At 33.3% G+C, this 20,031-nt stretch overlaps 2 protein-coding genes, 1 long non-coding RNA gene and 1 pseudogene across 13 annotated transcripts; 1 reads left to right on the forward strand and 3 right to left on the reverse strand.

The window, feature by feature from the left end:
• Positions 1-1,938: 1,938 nt before the first annotated feature.
• On the forward strand, positions 1,939-6,798 carry LOC107923153 (bifunctional 3-dehydroquinate dehydratase/shikimate dehydrogenase, chloroplastic-like; annotated as a pseudogene).
• On the reverse strand, positions 6,761-9,284 carry LOC107923154 (zerumbone synthase). The gene is made up of 3 exons (XM_016853368.2): positions 8,821-9,284; positions 8,517-8,594; positions 6,761-7,625 (listed from the first exon to the last, which is right to left on the reverse strand). Exons 1-3 carry the CDS (start codon positions 8,838-8,840, stop codon positions 6,821-6,823), a joined length of 903 nt encoding a protein of 300 aa, XP_016708857.2. The 5' UTR covers positions 8,841-9,284; the 3' UTR covers positions 6,761-6,820.
• A 1,719-nt stretch (positions 9,285-11,003) lies between these two features.
• LOC107924596 (U1 small nuclear ribonucleoprotein C) lies at positions 11,004-13,077 on the reverse strand. Of its 11 annotated transcripts, none has more exons than XR_001691809.2 (7): positions 12,898-13,077; positions 12,744-12,786; positions 12,511-12,552; positions 12,156-12,426; positions 11,735-12,033; positions 11,458-11,512; positions 11,004-11,142 (listed from the first exon to the last, which is right to left on the reverse strand). XR_001691809.2 is itself a non-coding variant. In XM_016855116.2 (6 exons), exons 1-5 carry the CDS (start codon positions 12,903-12,905, stop codon positions 11,771-11,773), a joined length of 627 nt encoding a protein of 208 aa, XP_016710605.1. In that variant the 5' UTR covers positions 12,906-13,077; the 3' UTR covers positions 11,004-11,142; positions 11,735-11,770. The 11 variants fall into 11 exon arrangements, 5 of the variants coding, with proteins under 5 accessions (XP_016710605.1, XP_016710603.1, XP_016710604.1 ...); XR_001691808.2 differs by having other exon boundaries at positions 11,423-11,512; XR_001691807.2 differs by having other exon boundaries at positions 11,723-12,033.
• A 1,996-nt stretch (positions 13,078-15,073) lies between these two features.
• On the reverse strand, positions 15,074-16,111 carry LOC121209758 (uncharacterized). Its single transcript, XR_005904858.1, has 2 exons — positions 15,640-16,111; positions 15,074-15,375 (listed from the first exon to the last, which is right to left on the reverse strand). It is a non-coding gene; the product is annotated as an uncharacterized lncRNA (long non-coding RNA).
• Positions 16,112-20,031: the final 3,920 nt, after the last annotated feature.

Here is a 20,031-nt window from a genome sequence, read left to right on the forward strand (position 1 = left end):
CCACGGGCATGTGATATGACCGTGTATCCCCTGCATCCTTAAATGTGAAGTCAGGATAGTATATGGGACAAAGACATGCCCGTGTGTATTGGTCGTGTGAAGAACACGGGTTTCAAGCACGGTCGTGTGTCAAAATCGTGTGAAAATGGCTTTAAAATGGTGAAAAATCAGTGTACCACACGGCCTAGCCACATGGGCGTGTGCCCAGGCCATATGCCCCTCTGATACTTAAGAAATTGCAAGTCAGAATTCCACACCGGCTGACCACACGGCCATGTGATCCCCACGGACTAGCCACACGGCCATGTCCCAGGCCACACTGGCGTGTGCCCTTATCTCCAAGGAAAAATTTCTAAAATTTCTAGTTTAGTCCCGAACCACTTCTAAAGCATGTATTGGGCCCTATAGGCCCATATTACTGGCTTTAGGGTGAAATTTGAAAAGAATTGAATTGGAATGCAAATTTTATGACTCGGTTTTGTATAAATGATAGTGTATAAGTCTGGTAATGCCTCGTGACCTTATTCTGGTGACGGTTGGGGGTTGGGGGTTAGGGGTGTTATAGAAGTCATGGATCGAAGTATAACAGGGGAGCCAGCTGACAGTTATTATATTGGCATGAGCTCAAACTTTTCGGATACCTTGAGATTTTGCCTTATAATATCATACAGAAGTTTGAAGGCATAATCATAGGGAAAAACTGTAGGGCTTCCCGTTATAATCGACATAATTTTTTTTCATTTCCACACAGTCAATATCTTTAACCTTCCTTCTTATTCGAAGGTCGGCACTATCATAGACGTAGGAGAACTCTCAAGTGGGTAGCAACTGTTGCGGTGCAATAAAGTTGATGCTCCTTTCGGGGTAACAACTGTTGTCGTTATTAAACAACCCATTAATAACTACAATCGTTGCCGCGTCGACCCGAGTTTAACCTCTATTATGCTTAAACATCTGCTCTCCACCTAAAAGCCCTCTTATGTCCACCTCGATGTCAGCCTTCGAATAAAAATGAAAGGTTAAAGATACCCGTTGTCTAGAAATAAAGAAAAAAAAATATGTTGATTACATTGGAAAACCCTTCATTTTTTCCTATGATTATGTCATCAATCTTATGTATGGTATATATAAAACAACATTTGTGGGTCTCCAAAAAGCTTGAACTCGTGACCACATAATGACCGTCAATTGGCCCTTGGTTATACTCGAACCCATAACTGCATCACGACCGTTGATTGGGACCTGCACTTAGACTTCGACCCGTGACTATACCAAGAATTGTCACCCCGAAACCTGACTTCCATAGGATGGGTTTCTGAGATAATGGTCCTATCCCGACATGACCTAAGAAATGTATTTGTCTTAAGATGCATTATCACATTCTCAACCCCTAAACTTTCACAGTTTCACTCCTAAAATCTTAAAGCCTAATTCCTAACAAAAACCCTAACTTTAAAAAAATTTAAAAAAATCGAGAAGAGAGTGTGAAAGCGCGCCCAGCAAGACACTTTTATTTTCTCCAAAAACGATCTATTTTCCTAATTTTAAAAAAACCGCCTAAAATGTCAATTTAAAAAATCAACATATATCAACAATTTAGCCCCTATATTTTAATCTATTTAATATTTCTATTTGATATATTAATGATGTATAACTATATATACTATTAATTAATTAAATGTTAACATGTGATAAAAAAATTTATTCAAATTCAATTTTATTTTTATTGGTGTCACATAATTTAATTTATTGATAATGCATAATATATACTTGTTTCTTAATAAATGAAAAAAGCACAAGCACCGACAGGTTAGCAAGTTCTTCCGTGATCTAAGGAATCGAGTCACACAGAGTTAAGGAAAAGGGACCATGTATGTATGAATGAATGACAGTGACACATTTCATCAAAAAAAAAGAATGACAGTGACACATGCTCACTGTTTACTGCTTATATTTCATTTTTCGGTTTCATTTCTTCTCCCCAAAAACGCTGCTTGTGCATGCCAAACACATTCCGCCCTCCCTCCACCTACAAAGTTTAGTAGCCTATTTTAGGGACACGCCATAACTGACATTCTAGCTAGCTAGCAAGTTTTTTATTTCATCTGGGATGGACGTGAAGAACGATGTGGTGGTGTGCACCCCGTTGGAATGTGAAAGCTTGGAAGAAATAGTGGCGTACGTCCATGGAGAAAGCAAAGGCTGAAGGTGCAGATGTTGTGGAACTTTGCATACGTCCATGGCAGCCCCTTACCATTCTCATCAAGTAGTTGACCAACTTCTTGAACGAAAAACTCTTCCTGCTATTGTCTCCTTCAGGTAACTAAATCTTCTTTACCTATATATATATATATATATCCCCAGATGTAAACCCCAAAAAATCCAAACACACGATGGGATGGTGTCTCTCTTTGTTGCGGTTTTCTAATATCTACACAAACCAGCAAGAAATATATGCGCTTCTCCATATATAAAATATTTAATTAACCAATAAAAAGTTATCACCTAATCTAATGAAGAACAGCTAAAAGTACTATCGAGTTCTTATAATAGAAATTCGAAATACATTTCACTTTTTTCACTATTTTTATTAGAGTAAATTAATTTTATACGTTAGATTAAATAGTAAATTAATTTTTTTGTTAAAAATTTTATCCATTTTTACTATTAAAATTTGATTTATGTACGTCAGTATGAGATACGTGTCACGTTAATTGTTTGGTTATTCCTTCAACTATACGAATTTTTAACAATAATATTGAATGAATTTTTAACAAAAATGATCAATTTACTTTTTAATTTATCGTACAGGGACTAATATGTCCATTTTTTAGTAAAATGAGTAAAATGCAATTTAACTCTTAATACATGGATCTTTATGATACTTTTACAGGAAGAAAACAGAGAGCTAAATTTGAATTATAGATTTTTTTTAAACAGTTAAAATGTAATTTTCTCATTATATTTATATAAAATTTTATAAATTTTTAAAGATTAAACCATAAACTTTCCATCTTGGAGAGCTAGAATTGAATTTTAAATTTTAAAAATAACCAAATATACTTGTACCATTCAATTAATTAAAAACTTTTTTTTTTGGTATAACGAAAATTTTAATCCAAACCATTTATGAAGAACATGAAAACCTAACTAATAAATCACAACTTGAGGTTAAAAAAATTATAATTTAAAAAAAAAGAATAACAATTTTTTAATTTAGTGGTAAATGCCTAGCACCTCCTCTACCCATATAGAAAAAAATTGTATGAAACTATGATTCTACTCATTCCTATCCCTTTTCAATAAAAGAATGACAAATCAAATTTTTACTCCTGATTTTCTGTTAGAAAAATTTTATTTGTCATTCTCGTATTGGAAAAGGAATGGGCATGACATAGAATCACAGTTTAATATAATCCATTATCCTAACTCTAAAAAATTGAGAGAAATTGTGAATTGTTAAAAATATTTTCAAACTCTCTTAATAATTAGATTTAAGTGTAATTATGTATGTGTTTGTGGATGTTTTTAAGTTGAGTGTAATTACCTTTCTACTTTTCAAACGCACCCATATTAAGAAAATAAAGAAGAAATCTCTGTATGCAATTCAAAACTAAGGGAGGAAATAGGAATTTTAAGGATTACGAAAAAAAAACAAAACGGTTAAAATTTTTAATAATTGATATAAACGGAAATGATATGTCAGTTTCATATAATTATTTACATGCATACATTCTACTTATCATCCTCAGAATATAAGTTGAAATTTTTTAAAAAGGAAAAAGGAAACTCCATGATTATAGCACATGCAATTTGGCCCTTCAAGTAAAGAAACTGACGGAACGGTAAGTTTAAGACTTGTCTGGACATATTTCAACATATAATCAAAGAAATAAGGACAAGGTTAAGGTTGAATGAGACATGCCACCAAACTAATATATTAAATAAGATGGCTTTCCCATTGAACCCTCCAAATTCTAGAAACAGACAACGCATTCAACATCAAGGATAACTGCTCACTCTTAATTTTGATATCGACTTGCTTAATTTTTTTTTTAAAAGTTAGATTAAATTGATTATTATCAATTTTATAATATTAGTGTTTTCTGTATTTGATTTTGATTTGTATAATGTCAAATTTAATTTTTCATATTTTATATATTTTGTGTAAATATTGATAGAATGTTTTAATGTTACGGGTTAAATTTGTTAAACTAAAACAAAACTAATAGAATGTATAAATTTTAAGAGCTAAATTTATTATTATACCAATAAAAAATATAATTATTTGTCAATTGTGATAAAGATTAGATTACTTTAATTTTTTTGGAGAAGTCAATTTGCTCAATATCAAAATTGAGAGGGTAAAGAGGTCCTTTTACCTTAAAGAAAAAAAATAAAGAAGTTTAACATTTGAGTTACAGGCTCAAATCATCCTGGACCTTGAGATGTTGAATTCGTTGAAATGGACTATGAGGTATCATTCATCTATTCATATTGCTTGTTCTGCACCGTATGATAAAATTTCAATATTTTATTATATACCCATAAGCCATCTTGTTGCGTAATAACTTGTTGAACAAGAAAGTTTTAATTCCGATGCAATTGAGTGGACAGAATTGGAACTTTTTTCCAGGTAGCTTGTGAGGTGAATATGGCAGAATATTTGCACAACCGTTCAAATACCAGAATCATTGTATCCAACTATGTAAATGATGGGAGACCTTCAGTAGAAAAGCTTGTCGATATAATTGCATGCATGCAGGCCACAGGAGCAGATGTTATAAAACTTGATATCTGTGTTGATTATATTACAGATTTAGCACCAATCTTTACAGTTCTCACTCATTGTCAGGTACTCAGCATTCAACTTCAATATGACATACTAGAATAAGGAATGCTCTCTTCAATGGTGAGTGAAACCTATGAATCTTTTTTTCACCAGGTGCCATTGATTGCTATGGCAGTTGGCAGCAGTGGTCTGATAAGCCAACTGTTAGGACCAAAATTCGGTGCTTTTTTAGTATATGGATCTCTCGGAGGAAAACCAGTCCCTGGATTGCCTTCTCTTGTCAGTCTTAGACAAGTTTATAAGCTCGAATATACAAATGCGGATACGAAAGTTTTCGGTCTCGTCTCGAATCCAGTTGCTCATAGTAAAGGCCCTATTCTTTACAACCCTACCTTCAGACATATGGGATATAATGGAATTTACGTTCCTATGCTTGTTGATGATATTGAGGAGTTCTTTGAAACCTATTCAGGCTCTGACTTTGCAGGTTTCAGGTATATACAAATGTTAACCTATGAAGAGCAGCAGTACAGATCTGTATGATATAAGTAACATTTTCCAATTCTTGAACTTTGCAGTGTTGGAATCCCATATAAGGAAGCAGCAATCAGGTGCTGTGATGAGGTCCATCCAATAGCAAAGGTCCAAAAAATTTTCTCATTGTATTGGCTTTAGATTTGTGGTAAACAAATGGGTAAAATGCTGATCTATGGTATGTCTTGGTCCCAATGGAGATTCTGACGGCATGCAACATCGTTTGTGAATCAGTCTATAGGAGCAGTGAACACTATAGTAAGGAGGCCATGGATGGGAAGCTAATTGTTTATACCACAGACTGTGAAGCTGCTATCTCTGCTATAGAGGATGCACTAACAGGTACATGATACATTGTATCTTTCATACTTCACTGGCCATTGTACGGCCTATAGAGCTTCGGAGATAATCAGTTACGATAAAGGTCGCTTATTCATATTTCCTTGGCATGGACAGAAAGGAACGTTAGCAGCAAAGGAGTGCCCCATAGTACTTCTTCCTTGATATCCGGAAGAACATTTGTTTTGATTGGAGCAGGAGATGCAGGAAGGGCACTAGCTTTTGGTGCTAAATATAAAGGGGCCAGAATTATCATTTTCAACCGCGATTACAGTAAAGATTACATTACCAGTCTCCTCTTCATGCAAATCCTTTTTTTGTTTCTGTGGAGCTTTGACATCCTTTTAATGACGATTCTTGTCCAGAGAGAGCAAAAGCCCTCGCTGATGAGGTTTCTGGGGAAGCATTGCTGTATGAAGCTTTAGAGACGTTCCGCCCGGAGACGGGCGATCCTTGCAAAAGCATCTGCCATTGGAATGGAACCAAATTCACATCAAAGTGCTGTTTCAAAGGTGTTTCTCTCTTTTTCGTTATACAATTCAAATTCATTCATGATTCATCATCATATCCTTCATGTTTTCATGTTTTCTTCAGGAGGCTTTGAGAGGATATGACTTGGTTTTCGATGTGGTTTACACTCCGAGAAACACACAACTCTTGAAGGAAGCTGCAGAGGTTGGAGTCACTACTGTGAGTGGTGTTGAGATGTTTGTCAGGCAAGCTCTAGGCCAATTCAGGCTGTTCACCAGTGGCTCAGGTAATAATAATAATCTTCCTTAATTACCTCTACAACATTGCACTTTACATTCTTCTTCCATCTCCTGTCCCGTTTCCGGTTAAAATTGCCTGAAATAGCAGCATAACTGCGTTATTTCTAACCTTATGATCCTTTGCAGCTCCTGAAGACTTCATGAGAAAACTAGTAATAGAACAATTCTGAAATCAGTAACCCAATGCTCAAAATGACAGTATTTTTCTTCTGTTGGTTTTTATGGTGTTCCCATTAATTTCCTCAAATATGTATATATATGGTACATAAAGTACCTTGCTTTGTATGCATCTTATGGATGATTATATGATCTGTGTAAGTAGTTTCTATTGTAAATGGTTATATATAGCTGAATCTTATTTTATATCCTTTGAGTAGCGATAATGTTACAACACCTGACCTGGTGCAGGGAATTCCAATCTCTTAAATGATGTAAAACCTCCATCTACCACCAAATTATGCCCACTAACATACTTTGCATCATCTGATGCAAGATAGACTGCAGCATCGGCAACATCACTTGGTTCCAATGCTGCTTCCCCTAGCACACCAAGTTTATGTATCATTCTTGCAAGCTGCTCGGCGTCGATGTGTGGATAAATCCGGCTCATCTCGTTTATTGTAAAAGGAGTAGGAACCGCAAAAGGTGATATGCAGTTGATGCTGATTCCATACCGGCATAGCTCTGCTGCCGTGGACTTGACAATTCCTATAACAGCAGACTTGGAAATGCTATAAGTATGTTGAGCTAGTCCGCCCATGATTCCTGTGACACTAGCCGTGCAGAGAATGGAGCCAGCTCTACGAGGGATCATCACACGTGAGGCATGTTTGATTCCGGCCAAGACTCCTCGCACGTTGATGTCCATGACTTGGTTGAAAACAGCAAGGTCAAGGTCAGCGATGCTTGGAGTAGTGTAGCAAGGTACCCCGGCATTGTTGTACATCACATCCAATTGCATGTGTTGGGAGATTACAAAATCAACAGCATCAGAGATATCCGATTCTTTTGTTACATCACAGGGAATAAAGGTGGCATTGGGTCCGAGTTGTTTCGCAGTTTCTTGGCCGCGATGGTGTTCTATATCGGCAATGACAACTTTGGCACCATTACTGATGAATTTTTCCGCAGTTGCCTTTCCAATGCCGCTTGCTGCCCCAGTGATTAATGCTACTTTGCGTTCTAGCTTCCTTTGATAGCAATATATAGATAAGAAAATATTTTAATTACAGCAGATTACAGGGAAAAAAAACTAAATACAGTACTTTATGTGTAATTAAAAACATCAGATATCACACAAATCAAAAAAAGAAAAAAACTGGGGGGAGTGGCCTAAGATATTGCCCCAGAGCAATGCACATGGAATCTAAAACCTCTAACATATAAAGGATCTATACGGCGCATTACTCTATAGCGAGTCAAGAATCGCATTCAATCTCTCCTCAGAGTTAGGGATAAAACCATGAGAGTGTGTGTTGAGGGACCAAGCTATTAATTTTATGCATTCAGTCTCTCCTCAATGACTTGTGCAGCTATTCCCTCCCTTGGGAATGTTTTAGTTTGGAAAAGGGTCCCATACATGAAGGCAAAGTAATTACAAGAAAATAGTTGCAGGGGAAGCAATTAAGATTTTAGTATCATTTTTGTATGAATAATCTTGGAAAGTAGTGGTAGGATTAGTGGCATCCAGGTGGGATTTGGTTGAAATATACAAATGGCAGAAAAAGGATGGGTGACAAACACCTCTTATAAAAGAACAAAACAAAGACAAACCTCTTACTAACAAACCAACAAGAGAGAATTTTGTATATAAAAAACAAAAGCTGCCTAATCGTCTCATGGGGTATCTTCCAAAGCTCTGACGTGATCTGTTTAGTTTTGGAAATATAAGAAAAATATATTTTTTTAATAGATTTTGGGAGGACATGGTGTGGTGGCATCTTCCACAGCTTGTGTCTGGATAACTCCTCAAGGTTTTTTTTGAAACATGGAAATGCAATGCTATAAAGATTATATAACAAACAATCATCGTAATAAAAATAAAATGTAAAAAGAATAAGGATTGGAAACCTTTGCCATACCTTCCAGTTTGTGTAGATAGTTCCCTGTTTAAAATGGTAGGAGCAAGTGAAGAAGCTCTACACACCAGCACATTTTTTCTGTTTTCAAAATACCAAAACAAAACATAAGCTGCACTTCTACCTCCACATATATGCATAACATATATATATATTAAAAACATAGAGTCCAACCAATGAAGGAGCTGTATAAACAGGGTTTGCGTTTTTATATGAACCTGTAACTGAAAAAATGACTTTGAATTCGCAAAAGAAGAAGAAGAACACCAAATACTCCGAATGAAAAAGAAAACATGAAGAAACAAACCTTGATCCAATCCTGAACATGGTTATATCAGGGGAAATTATGGTGTTTGAGAGCGAAGGGGAAAGTAAGGTGAGCAAACTATAACCAAGAGGCGTTGGTAATTAAATAGATATGGTTGGTCAAATTGCAAGGGTAATATTGTCATGGGATTACTGAAATGTTTTCTTTTGCTTCTTTTGACTTCTTCCTGTTTTAAAAATTATAAAGAAATTTTTATTAAAAGCCAAAGTGGGTAGCATCTGCTAACTGGACAAAAGAATTAACCCCAAAAATTTTATTATAAAAAATAAAGGGATGTAACTCACAGAATGATAAAAGATTGTACTAATCCTTGTTGTATTTGAAGTTCCACCTTTCAATATCGTTTGCAAATTATATATTTCTACAGTTTTCACATTAAACAAGCTTCAATCGAAGCTCAGCTTATAAGCAACAGCATTGCATTGACATTAATTCAACTTCACGAAGGATTGTTTGGGCTTTACCGATTAGGTGCCCAACTATTCTCGGAACTAGAGGTGATCATGGGCCGGGCCAGGCCGGGTCGGGCCAAGATAAAATTTTAGGCCCGTCAACTAGGCCCCGGCCCGGCCCGAAATATAGGCCTAAAATGTTGTCCAAGCCCGACCCGAAATAAAATTACTAAGCCCGAGCCCGGCCCGGCCCAGCCCGTATTAATTTTTTTCTTATTTTATTAAATAAAAAAATTAAAAAATATAATAAATCAAATATATTTAAAAACATAAAAATAAATATTAAAACAAATAAAAATAATACTAAAACAATTCTTAAAACAATACACAAATTAACAATATAATAAAAAATAGTTATATTAAAAATTTAAAATAATTTAAAAAAATAAAAAATATATATTAATATATAATTCGGGCCGGGCTCGGGCCAAAAAACTCTTACCCAAGGCCCGGCCCGTTTTCTAAACGGGCCTCATTTTTTTGCCCAAGCCTATTTTTCGGGCCTATATTTTTACCCAAACCCTCCTATTTTTCGGGCGGACCTTCGGGCAGGGCCGGGCCGCCTGGCCCATGATCAGCTCTACTCGGAACTCCCCATTTTATTTTTATTACGAGGTCCTGCCTATGATCCATAGAGTAAAATAAGTCAAAATTTCATTCTTCTATGAAAAAATTTTGAGTAAAAAGAACTGAACTCGCACCTAAGGGAGAATTATACCACTAAACCAAATACCCTCATTGATATAAGATGAAAATTAATTTATATAAATCCTATTTATCTCTTCTCCTAGAAAGCTCCACTTCATTGTTTTGTCACCTTTTCGTTTAAATTTCTATCATCTAAAAAAAAATTAGATTTCCAGAAAATGATAATTTCGATTTCATTATGGAAAATACAATGCTAACAGGAGCTCCATTAGAGTCATCAGTATGGTCATGGAGAGCCGATTTCTTCAGCAAGAGGAGTCCATCATCTACTGACCAAAGAAGGCAAAAAAGTTTGCGTTTAGCGAAGAAATTGTTTGAAGACGAGATCTTAAGATATACTTGTTTGAATGAAAAAATTAAAGATGATAGAAGAGAATAAAAAAATAAACTTTCAGAAGAGAATATTTTTTATCTTATGACATAAAAATAAATTGAAATGATGAATAAAAAAAATGATAAAAGAATATATGTTAGAACAAAATTATATATTTTTCAAATATTTTATTTTCTTTTTTAAAATCCAACTATTAACCAAGCACACTTACAAAAAAGAAATTATATTTTTCATCTTCCATATTTTTTTATCCCTTCTTCCCACCCTACCAACTTAAGAGTTCCAAAATCATTTTAACATCCAAGTTTCACGGACAGGGTTCGAAAATTATCAGGATTAGAATAAGAATTTCTAAGGAATCTCGTAAATGCCACTGAAACTGCATGTTCTGAACTCAACTGTGCCTTGTCTCGAGCCCTTTGAATTTGATAGATAGGTTCACATCTAGGCCGAACAGAATATGAGATTATATCTAAATGCAGTAGAATGAGATGCAAGTTCCAACTGCCGCATTATATTTCTGATGCATAGATAAACAAATCATCATGGAGCAGCTAGTACATACTTCATTTCTTCACAAATAGCACATACAGAAGCTGTCAGCAACTTCCAACTGCATTACAATCAAAATCTACCTAAAATTCAGCTTAATATTTTATTTTTTAAAAAAAACACTAATGGTGGTACGAATCTATCCTCCATTCGGCACCCAAAAAGTTCAAGCAATTTAAACGTAAAAATCCCAATACGAAAGCTGAGTGAAATATTATCATCGGACTCGGAAGAATGCCATCTGGCTCTGATTGCCTGTAAATGGAGTATGGTAATGGTAAAAGTTATCAAAGAGAGACAAAATAAGGTAGAATCATTAGGCCTAGATTCATAAAATATACAGTACGATCCCTCATTATGAGAATAATGCAATCAAAAAGTAATACTTATATTTAAAAACTCATGATATTTTTAGGATCTCACATGATATCTTCAGCTGATCCTTTGTTTTACATTGCGAACTTTAACATAACAAAGAATATAAGTAAAAATATAAATTGAAAAAAAAAAGAGTGAAGAATGATGACATATGTACAGTATTTTGGTGCAATAGAAATTGTGTCAACCAACCACTGCTGATCCCAAATGGTGAAAAGATAAGCCCACTTTGAACTTCTGCATTGGCCTAAAACATTTGAGACCAGATATTCATCTCCAAACTTTATAAGGTTCCCAAAGGACAAATTCATCCCAAAAAGAAACAAAAAACAATATCAAAGCAAAATGAGTCAATGCTTCGGGTCTAATAAACAAACTATCCTTCAAGAAAAATGTTACCGTGAACCCTTACTCATTGGAAAGCCTCACATTCAATAGCACAGATACATGGGCTTACTTAGGTTCTTACTTCAGATATGGAAGCAAAGCAGGCAGTTTAACCAAATTACTGATTAGCTTCAGAAGGCTGTGCATTGGCATTGAAATTGTCAAACCCTCCACTCGCTGGGGCAGCAGGATTGGACTGATACAGTGCTGGTGTTGCCATGGTAGGCGCTGCATTAGAAGAAGTGGGTGTTGTTGCAGTTACAGAAACAGTTGATGGGGCAGCCAATGTAGGAGGTTGTGGAAGGCCATTTATTTGACCAGGGAAGGAAGTAGCACCAGGTGGTGCTACCGTTGGTGGCATGCCTGGAACAGGAACATAACCTGGCAATGTCACCAGAAATGAAAAATATATATTAAATTTCCATCCTCTGTGTATACAATAGAGATCTAGAATAGAAAAGCCAGTGCCTCGAACTGGTAAGCAGATATGTCTGAAATCTCACCTGGAGCACCTGGAACTGGTCTTGGCAGTACAGGGGGCCTAATCCCAGGGACCATTGGTTGATTTATAGGTAAAGGTGCACCCCTCGGAATAGGCATAACAGGATTCGGAAGAATAGGAAGTCGAGGTCTCTGAGCCATTAGATGTTGATTAAAAGCAGCTCCAACCTGATGGAAAGCTGCAGCTTGGCCAAGATGTTCCTTGATTCTTTGGTCGATTAAGCTCTGGGTTTGTTGCTCCTCAAATTGCTGGTAGTACGTCCTAACATTTGCCTAAAATTCCAGAATTCGCAAAAATGTATAATTGACAAGATAAATAAACAAACAAATATAAAGATAAAATTCTCTAATAAATACCTTGTGTTTGTACCCTGCATTGTGTTGTTTTCTAACTGATGGCTGAAATTTATAAGCCCACAAAAATAATATCAGCAATTTTTTCTAATGCAACAACCCAGATAATAAAACTTTCGACAATTTAACCAAAAAATCTGTTTTAGAGACAAAACATAAGCTGACTACAGTGCATGGACAGATGAAGACAGAAAAATAAATATAATAAAAAAAATAAATTAACAAAATGAACTTACAGAGTCGTGGGTCAAATAAGTGTCGCAATAATCACAGTAATACCTGCAAATTTCAATCCAAATGAACATGTTCATAGAATGTTAATATAAATGTTCTCGTAGCGAGAAAGTTAATTTCTTGTATGATTGAATAAATTGACAAAGAGACCCATACCGAGGCATGACTGTGAGTAAAAAAAGGGGAAAATATCAGAATGGAAGCTGGTTGCAATCGTGAGCAGACCGAACCCTAGCTCGAAGACGAGGGAAGGAGGAGCAGAAATGGGATTTTATGATTTTGCCCGATTCTAGAAACTTCGATAAGTGCACGGAGTTGTATAAATATATACGAGTTGTAATGGTGAGTTGCAGGAACCGTGATGATATATCTGACGGTAGCGATTGGCTAATGTCCTCAAATCCAACGGTTAGTGCTTGTTCGATACTACAGTTTACAGACCAAAGATGCACAAGCAAGACGACGTCGTACCATAACGACTGTACACAACGCGAACTTAGACAAATTCCTCTTGTCATAGCACTGTTGCCTCTTTTAGGCGGATCATTATTGGAGCCAGGGCCCATGGAGACCTTAGCCTCCAAAATTTTGAAACATTTTCATTAAGAAAATTTTCTAATTTCATTGAACTTTTTAAAATTTATAGAATTTTTAATTAATCCCTCTCAATTTTTTAAAAAAATTTATAAAAATTATAATTATACTTCTGTTTTTTAAATTTCTCATTAAGCTATTTAAAAGTTTTTAATTTTTGAATTAAATTTTTCTAAAATTTTAATTAAATTTCTCAAAACTTAACGTCAAGATCCATTACTAATCCTTAAACAATAATTTTCTTCTCATTTCAGTATCTATTCTTTTTATCTCATGTTGGTAATTTAATTATCATATTTGTCTTAGTTTGTATCAAAAAATGAAAATTATAAATAAGAATGTGATGCATGGCATGTTTTTGGATGTTTACGATTTTTTAAATAAAATATGATGAAAATGATAACTCATATCAAGGTAGTCAATACTATATTGATCGATGTATTTTTTTTGTCCTAACATCGATATGTACTAGTATCGGTGTATTTCGATATACAATTTTGAGTTTATCAATGTTTTTTAAATATTTTCACACACATGCATATGTATATTTATAATCTAAGTTGTAGTTTCTTAATAATTGATTTTTTATATACGCGCGCGAATATATCTCAATTACATCCATATAAGAATTTACATGTAAATAAAAAGTTTTAAAATCATTAATTAAGTTAAATAACTCAATTTAGTAACTATAATTTAATTTCATATGTAATCATAGAAAAATTAAAATGGTTAAGATTAAAAAAAATTAAAAATTGCATACCAACCAAGTTTATATGCATTGATATTGTTCAGAACACATTAAAACAGTTGAAACACATCGAAATTTTAAACAGAATGAGATATAGACTACTTGGTATTCATCGTACGGTACAGTGTATTTAACTTACTTTTTGTCATACGTTACAGTATCTAATCTCACCGTCACCGCTATTTTTACACTAACCGTAAGTAAACACACCACCATCCAAACCCACCTTTAAATCTAGATTAATACATTATATTTTTATCAAATTTAGAATTGAGTCTCAATTTGGCTAAAATGGTTATTGTAGCATTGCTCGTTACTTTTCCCTTATTTTCCAAATTTGGTGTATTTTTTTGTCAATTTTTTTCTCCTAATAGTATGGTTTACTTATAATTGTGGTAATTGATGGGAAGATTAGTAGTATCGTCTGAATTTATTTTTCTATGTTGAGTTTCTTTTTTTGATTTGGCATCACATTGATGTTTTTGACTTTAAAATCCTTTTGGATGAGCATTCACTTTTAGCGCGGTGTATTCAGTTTTCTTTTTATCTCATGTTACAGTATTTAATTTCACAGTCACCGTTATTTTTACACTAACCGCAAATAAACGTACCACTCATCCAAAGGGTTTCTTTAGATAAACGTTTACCTCTAGTGCAATGCGTTTAATTTTTTTCTTTATCTCACCGCTATAGTATCACTACAGTAGTTTTATCGTCACCATTATTTTTACATTAATCATAAGTAAACGCATTACCAATCCAAATGAGCTCTTAATCTTTTTGGTTTTTTTATAGGATTGATGATCATTTACTATTTTTCTCATCTTTCACACAAAGTGAAATTTTCTGGTATATACGTACAACCATTTCATTTGACTTTTTTTAATAGGACGATGGCGTAGCCCACATCCATGATTTTATAAATCCCTATGTTTTCTTATATGATATTATTCTGATGAAAAAAACTTTAAGATCACTTTCCAATACTATCATCACAAAGTTTTCTTTATTATATTTATACCACATTGTAATGGGCCAAAATTGCCCGACCCAAGACCCACAAACAATAAACAAACAAAAGAGACCAAACCAGTCCAATTTTTAAGTCTAAAATACAAAAAAGTTAGAAACCCAAATCACTACCCAAACCCTAAACCCATCAGGCCCAACTACCCAACCCCAAAATAGGAAATCCTAAGTGCTTCAACCGCCACAGCCAAGTCGGTCTCCAGGCACCGCACGTCGCGCTCCCCTTCGCGTCGTGCGCTACTCCACCACGCCATGTCAGACTACAAAAACGTTGAAAACCAGTTGTAAAATGGCTATAAAAAGCCTTCAAAAATTCATTGTAGAGGACTGGTTTTTTTATTTCAAATACGAGAGAAAAAGAATACAAAGAGAAAACGAATAGCAATCAAATATCAGATCCAAGTTTAAGAGGTTGTTTTTCACTCTTTTCCGAGAATTTTCTTTTCGAATATGCGATTCTCTTTTTTTTTTCGTGTTTTTTTACAAATTGATTTAGAATAAAAACTGAAGGGAAAGAGACTTACCTGGGTTCACGTCGTGATCGGCGTCGGATACGGAGGCATAGAAGTGTTGATGACCTTCCATTGCGGCTTCCCCAAAGCTGGGTTGAAACCCTAGCAGAGATTTGTTTTGGTCTTTTTAAATGGCAAATGAAACAGCACCGTTTGGTGCTGGACCCACGCATTTTGGCTCAAAATGGGAGATTTGTGCATTGAGTCCCCCCTCTTCGCGCTAACGTTCAATTGAGCCATGTTTAAGTTTTTTTAGATTCTTTTAAATTGCCCCTGGAATTCGCGCGCCATTACAAATTAGTCCGCTGTTTCATTTTGGGCGTTTGGTTTATTGGTTTTTTAGTCCCCGTTAGTTTATACGCCTCACATTTTGATCCCACGATATTTTATTTTTTTCAAATTGTCTTTCTGATTTTAATTCTTTTTAAATTAGGTTTTTTAATTCATAATTTAAATTTTCTTTTTTATTATTCATTTTTCCATATATTATTTTACTATATACTGTTTTAATAAATTACATATTATTAAGGTTTTTATTTCTTTTTTGCATATTTTTACATTGATTTATTGTATGATTTATTGGTTTTAAAATTCTTTTATATAATTTTATACTTTAGCAATTTGTTTTATTTATAAATTATCCCTTTGACTTCATTTTTCTTTCAATCAAGTTTTAGTTATTCATTTTTCTTAAAAAATAAACGTGTTATTTTAACTCATTACTTTGAATTATTTTGTCGATTTCACATTGTTTCTTATTTTATTCTCATGTACATATTTCTTTATTTTAAACACTTTCAAGTATTATTACTACTACATATATATTATTTATATTAGGTTTTTCGATCCATTTCATATATTATTTACTTAGGTTAACGTATGTATATTACTTTGAATATCACTTATTTTAAACATTTTAAATATATATATATTATTTATTTTGAGATTGCATTTATGCGTTGTTATTACATATATTGTCTATTTTGATTTTTATTTTTAATATCTTTCAAACTTTCCTGTAAATTATCCACTTTATAGTATTTACTTTAAAATTTTTTTGTATATTGCTATTTAATATATACATATATATATTTTTTATTTCTAAATTTTATGTCTATTCCCTGTTTAAAGTTTTTGTATGGTTTGTATGGCAATGTTTCCAAATTTTCTTTCTTTCCTATTATTTTTCTATTTTATTTTAAAGCTTGTTACATTTTATTTGTGTAATTTATATAGTATATGATATGTTGTCATTGTATGTACTCTAATTTGTTCTTTTGAAAGTCCTTATTACTTTTGATTATTCATGTAATATTATTGTTATGTATTTTTATTTCAGGCTCAATATTAAGCTTGTATGATTTTAGATTCAAAATTTTCGTCCAATATCGATTGTATCTCTAAACAAACCAAACAAATATATTTTGACTCAGTTTTTATAACTGTTTATTTGAATTTTCTCAAAACAAGGCATTGTTTCGTGTTCGGAAGTTTGAAAAATCGTGCCCTATCTGTTGGGTTTCGATTTTTCATTCAACTAAAATACAGAATATCCTTTCGAAATTTCATCCCTATTTTTTAAATTGAAATGAGGCAATATTTTGTGTTTGGAAATTTGAAAAATCGTGTCTAATCGTGCTGGATATGATATTTTATCCCTTCTGAACGAGAGAATCTCGATATGTCCAATTCAAGTTATCTAAACGTTTTCAAAGGAATTGTATTTTAATTTTTTTTCTAAATCTTCAATATTAGGACATTAATTGATCAATACGGTACCAATTTTGGGCGTCACGAGGGTGCTAATCCTTCATTGTGCGTAACCGACTCCCGAGCCTTTTTTCTCGATTTTCGTAGACCTAAAATTATTGTTTAATAAATCAAATGTTTTGTTAAAATAATCAATCTCAAGATAATCCGATTACACTTCAAAAAAGATTAGTGGCGACTCCATGATTCGTTTTTAAAATCGATCCCCTATTTTTTCAAAATAAAAATGGTTTTGACACATGTTACTTTTTATCCCTTAATTATTTTTTGTTCACATCCACCCTATGATTATTTCTCAATTTGCTGCTGCCACCTTGCATGAACCTCAAATGCACGCATACCCGGCCCCATTGACTTCATCACCAAACCCGGGGGTAAATCTATTTTCTTGATCTTTTCAAATTTCAAACATGAATCATAATTAACCCAAGAAATCGATTCACCATTGGGTTGTTTTCTCCTCTAACAAAAGTTTCCCTTTTTTTATTATCGTTACTGAAAAACTTTTCCAAAAAATAATCATAAATATAAAATTATAGTTTGTGACAAAATTTCATCCTATTCCATGCGTGATGTGAACAAAGGGTAAGACTTGTATAACCTTTTGGGGCTCTAACTTTTTGACATTCATTTTAAAAACAAGACTGTAGCTCATAATTTGCGCCAGTGAGTGGCATGGCATGGCATGGCAAGTCAGTGGGGGCTATTATTGGTTAAGATAAATCTATTTGGTATTCGACCTTCACGCAGAACTCACAAGTCACCATCACTCCATTTCTGGCATTTTGACCTTGGAACTAGTCCAACATGGGATGCCAGAAACCTGTCCCACTCTTAAACAGTTTTCATGCCTTTTTTAGTTATTTCTCTCTTAACAGAAAGTCATCCAAATCAAAATGAATATATTTAAAAATTATTATTTATTTTGATTTTAAATTTAATTTAGCATAATAATTTATCTAATTCTTTAATTTTATAAAAAAATTATTTTAATCTTAATTTAAATTTTCGTTTATTTTAATCATTAAATTTATGTTGTTTATTTTAAATTTTTACTAATGTGACGTGCACATTAATTACCACGTTAACAATTAATAATTTTTTATTAATTATTAATATGACATACACATATATACAACATCATCAAAGTTAATAAATATTTAATTTTTTTATTTATTTTAGAAATAATTTGACAAATAATACAAATTCAATAATTAAAAATGACAAAAAATTAAATAAATAATTAAAGTGACCGGAAAATTCTTTTAATTTTTCATGAAATTAAAACTCTTACGTGCACTCTAAAAATTAATTTTGTTTCAAAAATAAATATCTAAAAAAGAAAACTTAAACTATAGGCGTAATCACTGATCATATGATAATTTATTCTATTATTATTTTGATTTCAACTTTACCCAAAAAAATAGAACAATGAGTAGCTTGCCTTATTAATAGTGGAGAAGTTATGTTATCGAAAGGCTCTATAATAAGATAATATGCTGTTTAATCACATTCAAGACACGTGCCTAGAGAAACTTATGTCCAACTACAACATACTTCCAAACACTTGGTCAACATTTATCACCAAAATTTGTATATTAGAAATTTTCTAAGTCAATAAATTGAAGTGATTAGGTCACCGATGAATTTGGACCTTTTTTCCCCCATCCAGTCTGTATAGTTTTTAGTTTTTACAAGCGGTAAATATACTTTGCCCAGGGTGAAATTAGAAAGAAAAAGAAAAAAAAAAGGTTTACCCAGTGTGCAAGTTGCAAACGGGAAACACGAGCAGAGCCAGGGGAAGAAGGGCGGGGTTAGAGGGACAGTCTGGCGTAATTTTGGGCCTCGGTTTTCAGGGCAATTTACTGTTATAACCTTCCCCTTCGCTTTTACTTTCTTACCCTTCTCCTCCTCCTCCTGAAACTTATAACGGTATCCGTACTCCTTTTTCTACCTAAAAATTGACGATTTGGTTTGGTCAACCGCTCTCCTTTCCATTTCCATTTCCATTTCTCTTTTTTATTTTCTCTACTTAACTCATACTAGCAGAGTTTTAAATAAGGATTGATATGAAAATATTAAAGCACAAATTGAGGAAAGTTAATAGGAACCCAATATCGTACTTTCCTTGCTATAAAAAATGGGCACAAGGTATCTTAAACGCAAGTTTCATTTGAAGTTATCAAAAATAGGAGGCTTAAATATATGAATTTTGTAATATTTGTATTTTATTAAATTTGTATAAATGATTAACAATTAAATCAATTTTTTTATAATAAAAAATAATGATGAAAGTGAAAAAAATTATCATTACACTAAAATTAAAAATATATATATTATTGGGTGAATAAATCAAGCAGTACGAAAAGGATTTTATTAATCTAAACTTTAAAATGTAGAAGGAGAGAGGCTATTATGACGCAAATAATTTGGTGTTGAAAAAAAGTGATATATATTATTGGTATCGTGATGATTGACGAACGGGATATTTCCAAAAACATTTTACTTGCTTTTCTTTTTCCAGAAATTGGTTTGCAATAAAATAAAAGCGGAAATGGATGTGAAAGGAGAATCAAGGAATCAAATCAAACCAATTTCCAAAAGAATTCCTACTTTCAACATGAGGCCAAAATT

The sequence above is a fragment of the Gossypium hirsutum genome, chromosome A11 (assembly GCF_007990345.1).
Source record: "Gossypium hirsutum isolate 1008001.06 chromosome A11, Gossypium_hirsutum_v2.1, whole genome shotgun sequence".
In the NCBI taxonomy this organism is placed as follows: domain Eukaryota; kingdom Viridiplantae; phylum Streptophyta; class Magnoliopsida; order Malvales; family Malvaceae; genus Gossypium; species Gossypium hirsutum.

Bases quoted from the DNA above. Each gene is read 5' to 3' on its own strand.
- LOC107923154 (XM_016853368.2), bottom strand. From the start codon at position 8,840: ATGTTCAGGATTGGATCAAG. The intron at 8,595-8,820 runs GTTTGTTTCTTC...TTTTGAAAACAG, and splicing joins ATGTTCAGGATTGGATCAAG to AAAAAATGTGCTGGTGTGTA. The intron at 7,626-8,516 runs GTATGGCAAAGG...TTGCTATCAAAG, and splicing joins CTATCTACACAAACTGGAAG to GAAGCTAGAACGCAAAGTAG.
- LOC107924596 (XM_016855116.2), bottom strand. The intron at 12,427-12,510 runs GTATTTATTAGA...CTGGAATTTTAG, and splicing joins ATGCAGGGTACAAACACAAG to GCAAATGTTAGGACGTACTA. The intron at 12,034-12,155 runs GTGAGATTTCAG...TGACATTGCCAG, and splicing joins ACCAGTTCCAGGTGCTCCAG to GTTATGTTCCTGTTCCAGGC.